Source organism: Oreochromis aureus, linkage group 7 (assembly GCF_013358895.1).
Source record: "Oreochromis aureus strain Israel breed Guangdong linkage group 7, ZZ_aureus, whole genome shotgun sequence".
Taxonomy (NCBI): Eukaryota; Metazoa; Chordata; class Actinopteri; order Cichliformes; family Cichlidae; genus Oreochromis; species Oreochromis aureus.
In genome coordinates this window covers 13,297,530-13,316,881 of record NC_052948.1, presented here as the reverse complement: position 1 = coordinate 13,316,881, position 19,352 = coordinate 13,297,530, and the positions used below count along the sequence as shown (strand labels likewise).

At 37.7% G+C, this 19,352-nt stretch overlaps 2 protein-coding genes across 2 annotated transcripts; both read left to right on the top strand.

The window, feature by feature from the left end:
• The first annotated feature begins 344 nt into the window (after positions 1 to 344).
• si:dkeyp-73b11.8 (BPTI/Kunitz domain-containing protein) lies at positions 345 to 3,956 on the top strand. The gene is made up of 6 exons (XM_039615114.1): positions 345 to 460; positions 1,437 to 1,628; positions 2,232 to 2,408; positions 2,550 to 2,594; positions 2,763 to 2,841; positions 2,944 to 3,956. The coding sequence occupies exons 1-6, from the start codon at positions 364 to 366 to the stop codon at positions 3,026 to 3,028; spliced, it is 675 nt and encodes a 224-aa protein (XP_039471048.1). The 5' UTR covers positions 345 to 363; the 3' UTR covers positions 3,029 to 3,956.
• Positions 3,957 to 6,772: 2,816 nt separating this feature from the next.
• Positions 6,773 to 18,717, top strand: usp3 (ubiquitin specific peptidase 3). The gene is made up of 15 exons (XM_031747377.2): positions 6,773 to 7,291; positions 7,554 to 7,614; positions 8,125 to 8,262; positions 8,485 to 8,568; positions 9,907 to 9,988; positions 10,294 to 10,373; positions 11,801 to 11,914; positions 12,151 to 12,264; positions 12,473 to 12,622; positions 12,827 to 12,933; positions 13,192 to 13,272; positions 13,404 to 13,522; positions 13,635 to 13,748; positions 16,859 to 16,926; positions 17,536 to 18,717. The coding sequence occupies exons 1-15, from the start codon at positions 7,201 to 7,203 to the stop codon at positions 18,002 to 18,004; spliced, it is 1,872 nt and encodes a 623-aa protein (XP_031603237.1). The 5' UTR covers positions 6,773 to 7,200; the 3' UTR covers positions 18,005 to 18,717.
• Positions 18,718 to 19,352: the final 635 nt, after the last annotated feature.

Here is a 19,352-nt window from a genome sequence, read left to right as displayed (position 1 = left end):
GCTTTTAGCCTTTCCTCTACTTTTGGATGCTCAGTTTAAAATTCAGAAGGCCATCTTGACCATATCATCATATCCAAATCCATCAAGTTACAGCAATGCGATATTTCTGTTAGCAAGCAGTTGAACAGTTGTACCTGAAAAAGGTGAGTGTATATGTGTCTTTTTCTGCTGTGTTGTAGGTGATCACACTAACACAAAATAGGAGTGGCAATAACTGTTTTAACTTCTTCTATACAGTAAAGGTAATAAAGCACTAGCACTACCCTTTGTTTCGATTAAAAGTGTCCCCATTAGAGAAACTCTGGTCCAAAGGTCAGTTATGACCACCCACTCCCACTCTAGTTTATAACCTTCTCTCACTCCATGAAAGACAGCACAAAGACAAGCAGCAAGATGACGGGCCTTCTGTTTTTGGGGATTGTGTTCTCAGCTTTCCAAATCAGCTATTCCAACATTCCAGGTATATAAAACTGTTTTTTTTTTTCCTTCGTAAATTTGTTAAATAAAAAGAATAGCCGAGCGCTTTTTTAGACGTGAGGTTTACTTTTCATTATCAACCAGGCTTTCAGCTCACTGAGCTCAACTTTAGTGAAAAATCATAAAGACTTGAGACTTGCGTTACTGTTTATTTGTTTTGTTTTTTAATATGTACATGATTGGTGACCAAAACTAAATCAAATAGCTAAGCTTCACCTTCAGTCCTTTCAGAACAACATGGCGATTCTGTTATCAGTTTTTCTGAGGTGAGTGGATGAACTGCACCACAGCCTGTGCGCGATGCAGTGTGTGGCATCACATAGAGTTTTGCTTATACCTATTTTAATCAGTTCAATAGGAAAAAAAAACATGTTTATATTTATTTTGCAAGTCTAACGAGACATAAGTCATGTAGCGACTTCCAACTGACGCCAACAATGACTGTTTTCACTCTGGCTGTTTACCATACTGTAAATGTTATTTACATATTCTTCACGACTGCACAAAGCACTGAGATCATGTTTGTCTGAGTCTGACCGTTATGGACATGCTGAGCTAAAACTACATTAACTCACAACTTCATCTCACTGCACCACAGAGTAATAGGAAGGGCGCAGCTTTTCAGCACCCAGAAGGTAATAGCAGGTTAAATTATTAGATATTTAAATAAATAAAAGTTTAACTATGTTTATAAAAAGTTTGAAACCACTTCCATACTGTGAAACCTATGAAGGGCGGGAGAGCTGAAAATGTGCCATAAATGATACTTTTTATTGCCATCATAAAAACAGGGAGTTGGTCTCTGCTGATGAGGTTAGTTAAACATTAGTTACATTTCTGTTTGAACATTATATATAGAGTATACTATATTATATGTATTATTTGAAAACCAAAACATCGACTCAGAATTTTTTTGCATATAAAATGTTTCTAACAGTATGTTCTTTCTCATCCAACAGAATTCTGTCGACTACCTGCTGATTCGGGCCAGGGAACAAGCTTCAACTTTGCTGTGTATTATGATGCCAGCAAAGATCAGTGCAGTCCTTTCCTGTACAACGGTGAAGGGGGAAATGCTAACCGTTTCCAAAATGAAAGAGAGTGCTTGAGAAACTGTTCAGTCAATGCAGAAAATGTCTACCCTATGGATGGTAAGAATCATTTTGAATAAATCATTTTCTAACCACTAACTTGTGAATATGCAAAATGCAATCCAAATTAACTGTAAAAGTAAATAAAAACACACACAAAACATCTTCCTTCCTGACATTCTGAGAAACTGGGAACATAAACTAGCCCTTAGTAATGTCTTATGGCCTAAAGGATCATGACAGGACCAGACAACTCCTTCAGTGCAACTGACAGAGAGAGAAACAGACAGAAGAAACAAAGAAAATGATCATTGTGTCGCATATTAGCAGCACAAAATACTTAGCAGAACAAATTTGTGCTATAGTTTTTTAGACCTGAACATTTTATAGCTTAACTTTGTTTAACAATTTTTTCCACATGCAATTTCTTTACATCCTAAGAAGCTGTAGGAAGGACAGGAGCTATTGAGTATTTGCAATGCGCCACCAAGTGGTGAAAGAGCATATCTTCCTAAAAATAAGTAAATCACTCAGGTGATTTGCCTTACAGTTATAATTAATCCAGGCCATCATTTCCATGTTAATATTCTGAATGAACCTAATTAGCAGCCATTGTTATGGCTACTTTCAGTGATCAGTGACGATGATGTTTTCTCCCCACAGCTAGGAAAGCTTGCCACTTTAAAAAGTTGGAAGGTACATGCAATGGAAATTATTTGAGATACTACTATGACTCCGTTTATGACAAATGCAAAAGATTCATTTGGACTGGATGCATCGGAAATGGAAACAGATTTTTTGACTTCAACAGCTGCAACTCCACCTGTGCTGGCATCCATGGTGAGCACACACACCTCTCTTTTACTGTCACTTTTACATGTTAATATATCAATATGTTATTGAATATTAACTAATGAGTCAGTGTTAATTAAAAAAAACACACAGTACAGTAATATGTTTTTGTTTTTTTTTTGTTTGAAGATGATGGTAATGAGCCAGAGGAGCATGAGTCAGACACTCCAATCGGTCAGTAGACACACTTTAACTTTAAAGGACATAATGTGAGAAAAACAGATTCTTAGTGAGCTACATCTGTTGTTTTAACTATTATGAGTCAACTTCTCACTAGCTTTTAATTCAGCACCGTATCCATTTACGCAAACCTTATTGTTAAACTGCCATCCTCTTTAACAGCGATCATCTGTGGAGTTTTGCTTGCACTCATTGTTGTTGCTATCATCGGAACGGTGGTTTTCCTAACTCTTAAGTCAAAGTAAGAACATTTGTGTTTGCCTTAAACGAAAAGAAAGATCATTCCCTACAGATAATGCCAATTTTGCTATAATTACTTTAATATTCGTTTTACTTCCTCTAGGAAAAAGAAGAAGGGTGCTGGGAAAAGTAAAGAGCCCCAGGCTGACGCGCCTCTTCAGGCAGAGAGAGACATTGAAATGTCATAGAAAACTTCAAAGAGCAACATTTAGATTTTACCAGCTTGGTTTTGGGCAAATATCTGTCCACTAGTTTTGATTTCCGTATAATAGTCATTACATTGTTGACATATTGTGTTTTATTTCATTTCTATCTCTTTAATTACTTTTTAAGCTTTGATCAATAGAATTAGTCATTGTTAAATAAATAGAAAATAGATTGTTGTAATAGTAGCAGTAGTTAAATAATCAAAAAAAAAAACCCCTAAAAGACTTGCATCAATAATTTGGGGTAAAAAATTAAACATTGGGGGGGCAAAATCATTAGAACCAAGGCAGTGTTTTACACAAGCATTCAAACATAGGCAGGAGACAGGAAACAAGTTCACGTTCGTTTGTTGTTTGAAAGGCTGTTAGTAGTTTGAGCTCATAATCATTTCACTGTTTCCAAAACTGCATCGATACCTGGTGATTTGATGAAAAACCGTCTGAAGTCTGAATGCACGTGCCAATTCAATGCCCAGCACGTATATTTAGAACTGTTTTTTGTACAGTGATGTCTTATGCACTCTCTGTGATTATGTTTTCTTACTCAGCATTTGTAACTCTTGCACAGGCAGTAAGGATCTAAATATAAAAAACACATTCCTTCCTATCTTCTCACATTTTCATATTCTTCATTTAGTATTGCTTTATTTTGTATTGCATTCATGGTATAAAAAGTATTCACAGAACATGCAATGTTTGGTTTTAATAAATGTGCTGGTAAAAATTGATTTTAATTTCTTTTTCTATTTTTTGATAGTCAGGAGGGATAAATGTTCATAAAACATTTTACATTACAGGGTGTTCTTTTTAAGGTGCTTTTGTACTGTTTGAGTTGGAGCAAAGTTGAAAAGTGATAAAATTCAACTGTAACGTTGTCTGATTGGTTCAATAAAAGATGCTGTTTCTTTTATCTGGATGTAAAAAAAGTTTTTCATTGTTCATTCCAGAAATACAGCTGGGATATGTGCAGCTGTATTATTGGCTAGAATGTCCCATACTGCAGAAAGTGAATTTTCTTTAAAAATAAAAAACATGGGTTCTGGTGCAATCTCGTCATCTGCACCTACATATGGCTAATTTTACAATAAGCTTTGGGCAAACAGTATAGAACTATTTCTAATCTGCAAAGAGAATATTTTGCAATATTTTAAGATCAGTTTCCATTATGCAAAAGTTGCATGTGAGTTATTGTGTTTTCCTATTATTTTTTTGTGTTTCAGTGCAATCTTAAATCTTTTTCATTAGTATTTCCTGACTTCCATGTGGGAATTATGAAAGTACACACATGTAGTATCTGCTCTGGGCCTGATTCTGGCTGTAATGTGTACCGATGGATTTTGGGGGTTTTCTTACCATCTTAGGAGAGAGCTACCCTATACTCACAGAATCAGGGGTTAGGATAAATAATCAACATTATTTTGCTTCATTTCCATGAATACAGCACACTTTCAGAAAGCTATGTGGAGAGCAGCAGCTCATTTTTTAAAAATCAGTAAACAACATTAGGGTGAGAATAAGGGTGAAAATTACTATTCATCTGCTTCTTAAAGCAAAACTCTCATAAGCCAATCACATGCATGGTCAAGATGTCCTGCTGAAGTTCAAACCAAGTATTAGAAGGGAAACAATGTGATTTAAGCGACTTTGAATGTGGCATGGTTGTTGGTACCAGACAGACTGCTCTGAGTGTTTCAGAAACTACTGATCTACTGGAATTTTCCCACAGACCATCTCTAGGGTTTACAGAGGATGGCCTGAAAAAGAAAATTTATACAGTGGCAGTTCTCAGGGTGAAAATGCCTTGCTGATGGCAGAGGTCAGAGGAAAATGGTCAGGCTGCTTCGAGCTGATAGGAAAGCAACAGTAACTCAGATCCTAGTCGTTACTACTGAGATATCTACAAGCGCATCTCTGAATGTACAACATGTCAAACATTGAAGCAGATGTACTACAGCTGCAGACCACACTAAGTGCCACTGCTGACAGCTAAAGGTGGGAAAGAGATGCTGGCACGGGTTCATTAAAAACTGGGACAACAGAAGGTTGGAAAAATGTTGCTTTGTTTGATGAAACTTCTGCTGTGAAATTTGGAGGGCAGAGTCAGAATTTGGGGTAGACAACCCCAAAGCATGGACCAGAATCTGTGATGAATGTTGAAATTTGTTCAATCTATGCCAAAAAAGGATTAAGGAAGCGCTGAAGCCAAAACGGGGTCCAACCTGGTACTAGCAATGTGTAACTAATAATTTAGAAGTGAGTGCATAATAACTTTTAACAATGGGGTGTATGCGTTGGGACCTTTAAAGGTGAACAAACATGAACCCTGCATTACTGCTTATTACTTTACACCTTCTGCAAAGGGGACCAGTGTCAAGATCTAGTTTTTCTTTGTTATTTCACTTTATAATGTATTCATGTGGAGCATAGTCCTAAATAAGGTTGTGTTTAATGGAAGTGCCAAAGTAAGTGCTGTTTCAGCATTGGAGGTGTGATCTGAGGACCTATTTGGAAATTATAAGCAGATGGGGGCCCACAAACCTTTGTCCAGGAACCTCAAGTTATGCTGGCCATGTGGCTGACCCTGGCTCATAGGAGTATATCTATGTCCATAAAACTCTTGCACTACATCTGTGCTGATGATACAGAAAGATGTGGTTTGAATCAGTTTAGTCCTCCCTCTTTTAGAAGGACTAAAATTAAGTGCAAAATTGTTTAAATGTATCTTAGTGAATTATCAGGCCTTAAAGAAAAAGTATTTTAGCTATATGTAGATTATACTAATAACTATTCTCCAATATTCAAAAAGCACATGTTGCAGTTTCAGCTAATGTGGTCAGCAGATTAAGTCCCTAGTTATCGATTACTTTCTACATTTAAAGACACTGTGTAATAGGTTCATCTGTTAAGTGTTAATGGTAAAATTTCACTTTTTTCATAGGTTACTTAATCAGTGTTATTTAATTTTAACAGACCATGAAGCTTAACAGGTAGAAGTAGCATCTCTCCACGTTTACTCGGTTATTAATGGTAACAAAATCATTAAGTAAATTTTATGTATGATTGAATCATAGTAATTTTTCATCAACATCCCAGTTGACCAAAATGATATCCACATAAAACAAAATCTAATCTTGTACTGTTGTGTTCACAACATTGATGTAAAGTGGTCGTGAGGCCCAAGAAACAAATTATTACATTTCCCTAATAATTTGAGCAAACAATCTCTATCCTCAGATTTACTACAACTCAAATCCCAGCGATTAATTGCGGAGCTACGTGGTGACAGTGTTAAAGTTTTTAAATGTTAAAGTCCCTTTTGTCACCTACAGGACAGCACGCGATGTCGAAACACGGAAATAGACGTCATCATAAGCTCGCATGCGCGTTGGCGACCGAGGTTTAAACAAGGGAAACTTACTAATGACCTGCAACGAAAAACATAACAAAACAAAACGTTATAGAGGACGTGGCAAAAATGGTTGTTAATATTTGTGTAACTACAAAGAACATAACCTTTACTAGTGTTGTAAGTTACTTATGCGTTTACCTGAAATTTCAAAATGAAAATAGCTGTTTTGTTAAAAATTGGAGCATCAAAATATCAGTAAACGCAGCAGAAAGAGCTGCTATCCCAGAGTAAGGTCGGTTTACAACGTGGCTTTGGCCTCTTTAAGCAGCTCAGTGGTTAAAAAGGGGGGGGGGAAGGCGAAAACGGAAGTGGTAGGAAAAATTCTCTGGTTAAGTTTTTAATCTTTGTGTGTGTATGTGTGTGAGCCGGCAGACAGTACGTCACTTCCTCAAGTTATTTCCATTTCCATTTGTTTGTGGCAAGCGCCAGCAGTTATCTGGTACCTCTTAACACCAAAGATAAGGTTACGATTTCATCTTACAGTATGTGCGGGTGGAAGCAGCGGCTCTTTTTATTTATGTAAACAGTTTTAATGTGAAATTATGCAAGCTATACAATAGCTACATAACGCGTCGGCGCAAGCAAAAGCAGGAAAACGTGCGTTCGCCACCAGAAGTAGTAGACCTGCTAACGTTAGCTAGCTAGTTTTAGGTTAATTGGCTAACTATTGTTAGCTTCCCGGGTCCTGGTACCGTTGGTGTGTTAGTGCTGGTTATAACGTCGGTTGACTCACAATCGTGAGCTGATGGAGTGCCCTCATCTGAGCTCAAACATAAGCGGTGCCTTTGATTCCTCCAGGTTCCCTAACGGTACTCCGTCCTCCTGGTGTTGCAACGGTAAGAGGAGTGTTTTTCTGTCTTTTATTTTACTTCAGTAAAATTCATTTCGTTGTACTTAAGCGTAGCTCGGTGCGCAACATTTTTGGATGCCAACTTGTGAGCAGACTGCCATATTTCTGTCTGCTAGGTAAGCACTAGCCACGAGTCAACAGCAGATATCGCAAGGGCAAATCACAATTCGCCATATCTTTGTGACTGTTGAGAGAATTATTTATTTACATATGCGAGCTCATTAAACGGAATCATCTTTTATGTTCAGTTTGCAGGTCTAATAAAAGTCCATGGATTTGCCTTACCTGTCTGATGGTTCATTGTGGACGGTGAGTTTGGGTTTTTTGTCCGCTAAACCGCCTTCTTAGTAATTTTTTTAAGGAAGCTATTGACTTTGGGACAAACAACTTCAATCATTCAGTCACTTAAGGACACAATAAATAAAGGCGTGTGGACTGTACCCGGTGGTCACTGAGATGACTGTGAAAAACCCTCAGTTGTGATTTTAATATGCCTGTGTTTATTCTGTTTAATAAAACGTAAAAAAAATTCTTCAATACTTTTTTTTTTTTTTTTAAACAAAAAATGTGTTTCCAGAATTCCATTCACATTTGTAAGCTTTATAACACAACAAACACGTGTTAAACTTCTGGGAGAGGAAAAAAACACTTCTGTAGTCATTTATTCTGATGAGGGACAAGATGTCAAAATGATTTAAAAACATTCCCCTTGCGTAATTTAACCTTTTAACCAAAAATAAATACATTTGTGAGCATAACTGTTGAGTCATTTCCAGGAATTCCAGATGTGTGTTTATAAAGCTGTCTCTTTCTGCACAGATATGTCAATGGGCATGCAAAGAAACACTTTGAAGAGAATCAAGTCCTTGGTGTTAGTCAAAGGAAGGGTGAGAAACATGAAAAAGAGAAAATCCATCATTCTGTTTGCATGGACTGCAGCAGCTACAGTGTGTTTTGGTAAGTGTTCTCTCTGACCACAGTCTGACTCATCGGTTTAAATTTTTTACCAGTCAGAGGATTGTATTGTCATTTAAAAAAATAAAATAAAATGATCAAACTTTATTAAAATCTGTATCGATTGTAATAATTTCTTCCACATTTCTATGCTACCTGAGAAAGATGGAACAGTATTAGTATATTTTTAATAATAATATTTTGTCGTTAATGTGTATTTAATAGTTACAGATGTGATGAATTTGTTGTGAACGACACCAAACTTGGGCAAGTGCAGAAGTTGCGGGAACATCTTCAGAGTTTAGAAAAGTAAGTATTAAACAATTTTTTCCTCATTTTACTGTCATGGTTGCCTTTTACACTTTAAAAAGGACAATTTGCTTTGATATCTCAAGAGCAGGGCTGCAATGATTCATCGAGTAGTTCGATTATAAAAAATTGTCAATGCAAAGTCTTTGCTTCGATGGTTCATTTAACACACTTGCACCGTTGTGTTAAACGATGTAAATACGAGTTTTTCACCCGCGTTTGCCACAAAAAAACAGAAATACAAACATATTAAGGACCAGCATTTGAATAAAAAGTTTGACAACATTAAGCCCACACAGCTCCCAGTTTTGAACAAAGACACAACAGCAGCAGTGACAATGATGCTGACATAATTAAACACGTAGCCGGAGTCTGTTTACAGAGGTGGAGCCACGCTGAGCTCAGACTGAGTGAAAGAAAACACAGGAACATTGATCATAGGAACGGCGATCACCAATAAAATCCTTACTGGGAAACGGCTAGCAGGAGGTCGTCATCAAAGCACCTGATCAACAAACTCAGATGAACTTTGTAGCTGCTCCATCCACAGCCATTTGTATTACACCGCGAAAAATCTGCAGTAAGCCTCTAGAAGTTGTATGAAAATCTGCAGATGAACTGTTACTTAGTCTAACACCATGTTTAAATGATACAGCTTGCTGAAGGCTGATGGCAGCCGTCCTATTTTACATTGAAGCGAAACCTGCAGCAAACAGGGATGAGTCTAAATGGGGGGGATGGAGTGTAGTAAACTATAATAATTTCAAGGCTTTTGTAACACTGTTCAGATTGAAATTGAAGTAATGTAAAATACTGTATTAATTAAATAGCATTTTTTTTTTTTAACAAGACAATGAAAAATGTACATGGGCCAGTAAATTCTGAGTCATTGTCCTGGTGGTTGTTAAGCTGACACTGAACTATTAATGTCTACAAAACGTCTGTTTTCAACAACACTAAAACATAAACATAGGAAGAGCCTTCCAAAGGTATTTTTTTTATGCCTTAGTTTAGTTTGCATATACATCTTATTTTATTCATGTTTGACCTTTGACTCTACTTGAGATTATTTCTATTGTTCTGCATTAAAGAAAATGTTTTCTTTAAAAATGTAATTCAATATGGCACGTTTGTACAATCAAAGAGTTTAGTTTCGTTTTTCAATGGAGATTTTGTAAAACAGTTCAACTTAAAAACATTTCAGTATCGATAGATTACTCGATTACTAAAATAATTGATAGCTGCAGCCCTACTCCAAGAGTATGCTAGGCAAGTTAAGACATGCACCAAAGTAATCTGCTTTATCCGGGTGACACAAGTAATCTTTTCTGCTTACAGTTCAGCACTAATGGGTGAGCGACAGAGGAAAAGAAAACTTCAGGACAGCCCAGCAGGAGACGGCAAGCTGTTAAAAGACAGTGTAAGTAATAGTTCAAGGTAAATGTTTGCTGCCTTGAAAAAAGAAGTAAAGATAGCAGCTACTTTAGAATCGCACTCCCAGCACAAAAGACTGCACCACTCCTTAAAACTTGCTCAAATTTTCCTTTTACGAGACTATTTTTTTACACTGTGGTGCAGGGCTTCAATTAAATGAGTCACAGCATCTTTATAGAGCTGTACGCCAACTGACTTTAAATGTTAGCTTAAAACATCGAATTTTTCCATATGTCTTTAAACATCCACATATACTCTTGTCAATGCAAAGTCTTGTCACTCGTCTCTCAGGATGGCGTGGCTTTAGGTGCTACAGGCCTGCGCAACCTGGGAAACACGTGCTTCATGAATGCCATTCTGCAGTCCCTCAGGTAAGTGCACTGAGGACGAGGTATGTAGGCGGTGAACCGAGTCTGTGGCACGATTCAGTGGCTCTGCCCCTGTAGAGCCAGGGCCCCACGAGCAGTCATCCTTTATTAATATAGTCTGGGGCACAGTTAGGGGGATTACAGAGGCTGCTTGGAAACAAGACACAGTCAAAGGCCAGGTTTCCCAGATAATACACATTTAGCCACAATGCTAAAGCATTAGAGCAGCAGGGTTCCACATTTACAGACAAAGAAGCTAGAATTCTTGCGAAATTTCTTTCTTCTTTTAATATATTGATTAGTAATTTAAAAATATAAAAAATGTCATGAATAAGCAAATTTGTTGCTTTGAATTTTCTTTTGTCAGGTTGTCATCTTTAAAGTCAGTGAATAAATAATGAGATATATTAAGACAGTTTCAGCTGTAGTTTTCCTCCATGATTGCCAACAAACATGAAAACAAAGGTTAAAACCTTGTGTGGACCACAGCATGTGTTTTTCAGGTTTTCCACACTTGCTCTTGCTTTAAAAGTCCAAAGGTTGGATGTATGTTAGGTTCCAGCATCATCCCTTCAAATGTGAAGTTAACTTTGTTTGAAAGCATGTACATACATTGTATGTAACTTTGAGCCACACCCCTTAATCAGTGAATTCAGACCCTTTAACATAGCTGTATAAAATCAAGCACCTATCCATGCACTCTTCCTTTACCAACATTTGTGAAAAACGTATTCAACTGTGTGGGAACACTTAGAGAAGGGAGCTCGACTGTCTCGCAGAGCCCGACCTCAACCCTATTGAATATCTTTGGGATGAATTAGAGTGGAGATTGCAAGCCAGGCCCTCTTGTTAAACATTAGTGTCTAACCTCACAAAGGCTCTTCTGGATGAACAGGCAAAATTGTCGAAAGCCTGTTATACTGTATCTGCAAATAGATACAGAAGCTCCTGCAGATGTTGTGACCCAATACGTTTGTGCATATAGTGTATTTGGAACTTCGATCCTCGATCCCTTTAGTGAGGTGATCTCGTAGGTATGTTATACTGGGGTATTTTTACTAGAATGTTTTGGGCCCACTTGTCTCCTCTGCAGATCAATAGATAGACATTGTGAGTGACTGCCTTTTTATCCTACAGTGAAGCATTTCCATATTTGTGGGGTTGTTCCCTTTGAGGATAACAGTGCTTCAGTTCATGGGGCATACCGGGACATTGCTTACCATAATGAAAACTCTAATCCAGGGACTATTTCAACTAAAGGTTTAGAGACTTTTAGAATCAATGCAAAGGTTGAACCTGTTCTCCCAGCGTTTAATCGTCCAGCATTTTATTTTGACACTCTCCTTCTCTTTCCTTTAATTTGTGACCTGTCAGGTGTCTGCTGATGTTACGTTTGAGACGACTGATGGCAAAATTTGTTTCTTTGACAGCAACATCGAGCAGTTCAGCTGCTATTTCAAGGAGTTGCCTGCTGTGGCTCTGCGCAGTGGTAAGACGGCAGGAAGAAGGATGTACCACACCCGCAGCCAAGGGGACAACAGTGTGTAAGGTCCTCTTCTGAAGGAGGGATGATTTATGGGCAATAATTAACGTTAATTTCAGCAAGTGAAATCGGCAACATTGTTAGTTGTGAGTGGTTCTGTAAGGCATCCAGTTCTAATGTTTTTGCTGAAAAGAAAAAGATAGGTAGGCAAATGAAGAAGAAAAAAATCAGGTATAATTAAAAATCCATAAAATTATTTCGGTTAAGTCTAAATTAAAGTTGCTTTATGTTGAACAGATCTTTGGTGGAGGAATTCAGGAAAACTCTTTGTTCCCTATGGCAAGGGAACCAGACCGCCTTCAGTCCAGACTCCTTGTTTTATGCCATATGGAAAATCATGCCAAGTTTCAGGTACACCCATATTGTAAACACTGTTTTCCATAAGTTAAGCTGCTAATGCAGAGCAGGAAACTGTTTCCGTTTCACTTCTGTTGTTGTTCCTAAGCGTTAACGTTTTTAGTCACACTACTAACAAAGGTGCATTGTGTATCAAAAAACTGCAGTAAACCATTGTGAGTCATTGCATGAATGCAATTTAAAGCTGTGTTTGTGTGTGCAGAGGTTATCAGCAGCAGGATGCCCATGAATTCATGCGTTACCTACTGGACCACCTCCACAGGGAGCTACAGTACAGCCGTAACGGGGCGTCGCATCCACTCTCACCTCAGGATGGAGTCAGACTCTCTAGCACAGATGGCAAATGCTGCACGTGAGTCCTTCTAACCATACACTGAATTTGCTTTTGTTGTCTCAGCGGGATCCTGAATTTTATTGCATATAGTTAATATTTCCTACTTTTTTCCAGTTAATACAGACTAGTTGTAACAATATACTATCGGCATGACCATGTTTAGCAGTAAGTCACTATAACTTGAATGTAAAAGCTACTGCATTTTTTTTAAATTCTTTACAGAAATGGGACCGCAAGTGTTGTGACATCCATTTTTGGTGGTATACTTCAGAATGAAGTCAACTGCCTAATTTGTGGGACAGAATCTCGAAAGTTTGATCCATTTCTTGGTAAGACATAAACTTTTGTCAGTGAAACCACACTGAGCTGCTTTTGTTGTCCCATATAGCAAAGTTCATGTATCAGTGTTTGGCAAGATAACACAAAAATAAATGTGGGTTTCTGTAGCAAATCTTTTGATTGTTGCTCTACATCATAAAGCAAATAAATGAATGGAAACCCATTTATTATAGAGTTACAGTGTTAAACTTCATATAGCCTGATGGTGCGTGACATGTCATGTTTTTCCCCTTGTGTTTTTTACTCAGATCTGTCTTTGGACATTCCCAGTCAGTTCAGACAAAAGAGAAATAAGGACCAAGAGCCAGTGCCAACATGCACTCTACGTGGTAAGTTTCTTGTAGTCAGAAATGAACTTTTATAGACCTTTTTTGCAGTGTTAGTTTCAAAGTTTGTGATACTAAAATTCTTCAGAGCTTTTCAATTTTTTTGTGTGTATTCGTTTTTGTTTTTCTTTAAGACTGCTTACATAGCTTCACCGACCTGGAAGAACTCGATGACACAGAGCTGTACTACTGCCATAAGTGTAAAAAGAGACAGAAATCAACCAAGAAGTTTTGGATCCAGAAGCTGCCAAAGGTTTTTTTTTTATATATATATTTTAATATACACTTCACTGTATCTACTGTGAAACTAGACATATGTTTGCTTTTACTTCTTAAATAAATTGCACTTTTGTTTCTACTCATAGGTTTTGTGCCTGCACCTAAAACGGTTCCACTGGACTGCCTTTTTAAGAAACAAGGTGGATACCTATGTAGAATTTCCACTGAAAGGTCTGGACATGAGAGGCTACTTACTTGAGGTGAGCCCAACACTGACGGACTGCTGATTAGGATATATCACAGTATTTTTTTTTTCTTTTTCTTTTTTCACAACAGCTACATTTCAGAATCAGATCAGCAAATGTTGATCTGCAGTTTAATCAGGAGAGGGTAAGATCTGCTTTGAATGGCAGATAAAACAAAGGCCAGAGTAGGTTGGTGAGAAAACACATCAGCTAAAGTTGATAGAAACTGCAGTAAATGTTTGCAGACATTTGCTGCAATTCTGTTGGCTCCTAAAAGCTCACAGTGCTGTATCAGTAAACACTTGTACAGCCAGTGATGATCATCTTTTTCCATTTTTCTGCTCTTACGACAGGAAAAACAACTTCACCGAAATTACCATTGTGGAAATTTGTTGGTATTCAAGTCAGTTTCGTAGGAAAGATCACAACAGGAACGTAGTTTACTTAAGACAGTTTGATTTTTTTTGTAATGAAGCATTATAGTTTTGTTACTTAAAAAAATAACATTTAAAAAAAGTAACACACATTCATCTAAATAAGAATTTATATCAACACAATGGTAAAAACACATTGGTTGTTGGCAGTGACACTGATTGTGATTGGTTGATAAGGCTGATGTCCTAAAATGTACACATGAGTGCTTTGATTGATAATATAGTATTAAAGAAATATGCTAAATTGTTAACAGTAGTGCACAGACCTGGGTTGTTGGACTACCATCTGTAGCGAATGCATTTTTCATTATTGGATCAGTGGTTACCACCTGCATTTGTGACTTTCTGATAGATCTCCAGCTGGTTACGTAGGAGGTCCGTGCTTGTGTTCACAACTTTGCAAGATGCTGTGGTGGCTGATTCACACCTATGTCTGATTCGGGGACATGGAGTGTCTATTTCATTTCATTTCAGAGTACAAACAGTTTTATACTGGGCATAAACTGCTTTTGATTAGATCTTTATGTAAGGTCTGGAATTCAGAGTACTTGTGACAAGTATTAATCTTGTTTGTCTGAATGCCCCAGAGCTTCAGGGGGTGCTATTCTACAGCAAATTGCTTTTCTGACCGCAGTGCAATAAGTATGTCAGTTTTTTGTTATAATGCAAGAGCTTCTCCTAACATGCAACCACAAATCCTAAGTAGTTGGGACACTGTAAAATGCCAGTGTCTCATAAATCCATATTTGATTCATAATTGAACATAGAAAACACATCCAGTGTTTAAACTGAAAAAATGTACCTTTTTAAGCAATATATAAGCTTATTTTATATATTTTATATACAGCAACACATCTCAAAGGTGCAGAGACAGGGCTACATATAAAGTTTAGCATTGTTTTGCTGAAATATGCAAGGCCAACCTTGAAAAAGATGTCATCTGGATGCTCTAAAACCCGTATGTACCTTTCAGCGTTGATGGTGTCTTTCCAAGTCCCTATTTCAAGTTCCAGTCACTCATGCACTCCAATACTGTCAAAAAGGATTTCAAATTTCGATTTGTCTGAACCCAGAGCAGTTTTTTACTTTACCTCGGTCCATTTTAAATGAGCGTTGGCTCGGAGAAAACTGCAAGGTTTCTTGATCAAAGTCACATATGGCTGCTTCTCTGTATGATGGAGTTTCCATGGCAGAATCATGTCTGTTTTTAATGCATTGCTGACTGAGATGAGTGAAGATCACCACATCCACTATTGATTTTCAGCTTTGTCCCTTTGTCTCCAAATTCTGTGAATCCTTTGATTATTATGTACTGCAGATAAAGAGTTGCAGTTCTGTGTCGAGGAACATCATTCTGAAATTGTTACACAATTTATTTTTTTTTTATTTTTTTTTTAGATGCCATTTTTTGTGGATTGGTGAACCTCTGTCTGCTTCTGAGAAATTCTGTCACTCTAAGATGCTCTTTTTATACCTAATCATCTGTTGCCAATTAACCGGATCAGTTGCAAATTGCTTCTCCAGGTGTTCTTTTAATGAGGCATTCCTGAGTAAGCCACAATTCCAGAGTTCCCATATGGAATTTGAATGTGGAATGCCCACTCAGCTTTTATTTCCCATTAGGAAAGTCGGCAGAGCCCACCAACCCTTATCAATCTAAGATGGAGTTGAACGTAAACAGTAGTAAAACTTTTTTTTTTTTTTTATTTTGGAATTGGGTTTGTACTTTAAAATTATTAACAAACATAAATTTTTAATGTTTGTGTGACTTTTTTTTTTTTTTTCAGTCCAAGAGCTCAGTTGCAAATCTGCTCCTTTGCTCTGTCAACGGATAAAATTTCATCAAAAACATTGTTCTTCACATAGAAGGTCAAACAACACATGCACACAAATACAAGTAATGAGTGAGAGCTAGGAATGTTGGCAACTAATTTGCTAAATAACAGGAAAAACTGATCTAGTCAAAAAGACAGAAAATGCTCAGAAAACATTAAAAAGTGAACAGAATTTAAATGGAGAAATTTTAGCATTTTTCATAGAAATAATTTTGTCTATGAAAACAATAATGTTCCTTGTTAATAAAATCATGTTTTAATCCTCACTAAATGTATGACACATCTTAAACCATTGCAAACACACCGAGTGAGATTATTTTGGCTCTGCGAGTTCAGCAGTGCTAGCAGCAGTGACCTTCTTTTCTGGGAGCTTCCACATGAAGATTGTGGTTACACCTGGCCTCGGCTGCTTGGCTCTAATCCAGTTTATTCTGGCAAAGCTGATATACAACTGCTCTTTGTTTTATTTTTTGTTTGTTTGTTTTTTAAAACATCAAAATACTGCAAAACAGCCTTGTTACCGTGGTTGTTACTTGCTTTTTTCTGTTCAACTGCCATTGAAAGAGTGGTGAAGTGGAAGTGGTCAGTGTCCCTGTATCCCAGCTCAACCAGTAACTGCCGTTCTACATGAATAAAATAAGAAAAACAGGCTTAACCGACTCGTAATTCTGGTACTGACTAGATAGTGCAGCAGCATTTAAACATGTAGTCCATTAATCGTGTACATCTCTACTCATAACTGAAGGAGTGTAAACTGTTTTGATTATTATCTGTCTGCCAGTCTGTGGTTTGTATCCACTTCCAGGTGTGAAGGGCATTTCCACAGCATTTTCCTTTTGCTCTGTTGTGTTTGCAGCCAGAGAAGTCATTACCAGGGAGCTGCCTGTATGACCTTGTTGCTGTCGTGGTGCATCATGGATCTGGGTGAGTAGTTTAACATTGTTGAGTCTGGCTTTCCTGATTTGTTAGATGGCGTAAAATGTGGTAATTACAAAGCTTTCTTAACAAAGAAACATCAATATTTAGAGGTCATGAATCAAAGCTATAATTAAAAACTGATTTAATTTGATGACTAATTATTTCCTCTGGATAAAAGGGCCAGCTTGATCCATGTTGTTTTTTTTTTGTTGTTGTTTTTTGTTGTTTTTTTGTACAAGTGTATTTTTTTGTGTTGTAGAAAAATAAAGAACTGAATCCTAACATGCAATCAAGACTGAGCTATGGATCTGTGCATTATTATCTGCCAGCTTTGAGTTACTGTATAATCGGATCACAACCAATTTTGTTAGAAAGCTTTGTGGAAAGCTGCAGTTTAAAAATTCATATAGCCGCTAAAAGGCATTAGGCTGCGAGTCCTTGAAAACACATTTAGATTCAAACAGAATAAAAGTGCTTTTGTCTTTGGCCTCTAGGTGGCAGTGTTGCACTGCTGCTATATTGTCACGCTGAATTCTCCCCTCTTGCTTCAGCAACGATAGATGAAGTCTTACATGAAAGCAGGCAGCAGAATATGACGTGCGTTTGTGTTCACAGGGTTGGGTCGGGGCATTATACAGCATACGGCAGCCATGAGGGTCGCTGGTACCACTTCAACGACAGCACAGTGACTCTGACCAATGAGGATACAGTGAGGAAGGCCAAAGCCTACATCCTCTTCTACGTAGAGAGGACTGGTCAGGTGCCCTCTGACACAAGCGCATCAAACAGCACAGCCACAAATAAGCCTGCCGTGGACGCTGCAGCTGTGGACAGTGTTTCTCCAGAAATAGTTTCTCAGGACACAGTCGTAGCCGACACAGTAGCTACAGATATGGATTTTGCGGACGCAGCGTCGTCACACGGGGACGTCGTGGGCGAGAAAGAAGAGGAAGATGTGAACAAAGACATGGCTACACTGGCTGAGGGTGACACAGTATCAGTGAAAGCTGCAGCAGATGCAGATACCTCAGACAAGGCTGCAACAGAAGAATCTCACCAAGCTCTACAAACTGTTGCACAATAAATAATTCTTTGAGATTTCACTGCCTCAGACCAGCTCGTGACTTTTGTTTCGACTTCACCTCAATCACATTTGTCACCGTGCTTGATTATAATTTTCACATAACATTCACATTTTCACGTTTGTGTTATGATTTGTTTGAAAGCGTCATGTTTTAACTTGCTGCTTAATTTGTTTAGTGGGACTTTTTGCATGTATTCTCTCGATGATGTGCCCCTCATAACGAGGTAGACTTCTCCATATCCAATAGATTCCAAAGGTGATCGTTTAAAGTTTAACGTAATGAAGCTTTAGCCTTGGAAAACCTCAGTTGGTCCAATGTTTAGCCTAGACTGAAGAGATTCATTGTCAAGAACACTGTGTAATATTTGGCATTTCTATTGTTTTTAAAGTTTCAGATGTCATATTTTTCACCTTAAGAGCCCAGTAGTTCTGTTTTCCAGTCATTAGAGGATATTTTAAGATTTAGAATGCAATGCATTTGACTGACTGGTGCTCATTAGGGCTTTAGAAAGTTGGTTCTGGTCAAGAAGTTAAAACAATGTAAAAAGAAGTGATCATTCTCAAAAAGTTTGCCTGTACTGATGCTGGAGTATCATGTAACATTTTATGTTATTTGAAATGGCCATACACGGGGACCTGAAGTGAAGTTCTCTTCAAATGTGTGCCAGGCATCATGAACATGACAGAATACAATGGAGAACATTTTATTAAGATGTTTGTGTTGTGCTGTTTTTATCATCGACTGCAACCGGCCGACCCGCTGCAGTAAAAGGCAAACAGGACGCCACGGTTCACGTTAGGTGGTGGTTACTGCACTGTCACAAGGAAAGATGGTAAGACCAAAACTGATAAGGCATCGTTCAAAGTTAAGATTTTGCAGGAGTGAATATTGAAGAAAAACATGTTTTATAGAAATCTGTTCATCAGTCAGGAGTAGAGATATTAACCTAGCAAGCAGCTCTGCAATTAAAGAACTGCATCATTGTTTCTACACTAGCCTCTATTTTAAGCTTATACTGCAAATCTATTTTCTAAACAGGTTCATGTACTTTATGCAAATTAAATGTCATCAAACTATTTATTGATGCATATGTTAGGAACAGTTTTTTCCTTTTGTGTGTGTGTACAGTAGACACATGCATACTAAAATATATTTCATGTGTATTTCCAGTATACAACTGTCACAACACCCTTATTATGCCTTGCAGTGGTTAACTGGGTTTGATATGACCCAAGTATGACTTCTAAAATGAGAGCCTTTCTGTTGTCTTCCCCCCACCCACACACACACTCTCGCAGAGTCACCCTCCCCCCGGCACACGTGCCACCCAGTGAGCCGCCTCACTCT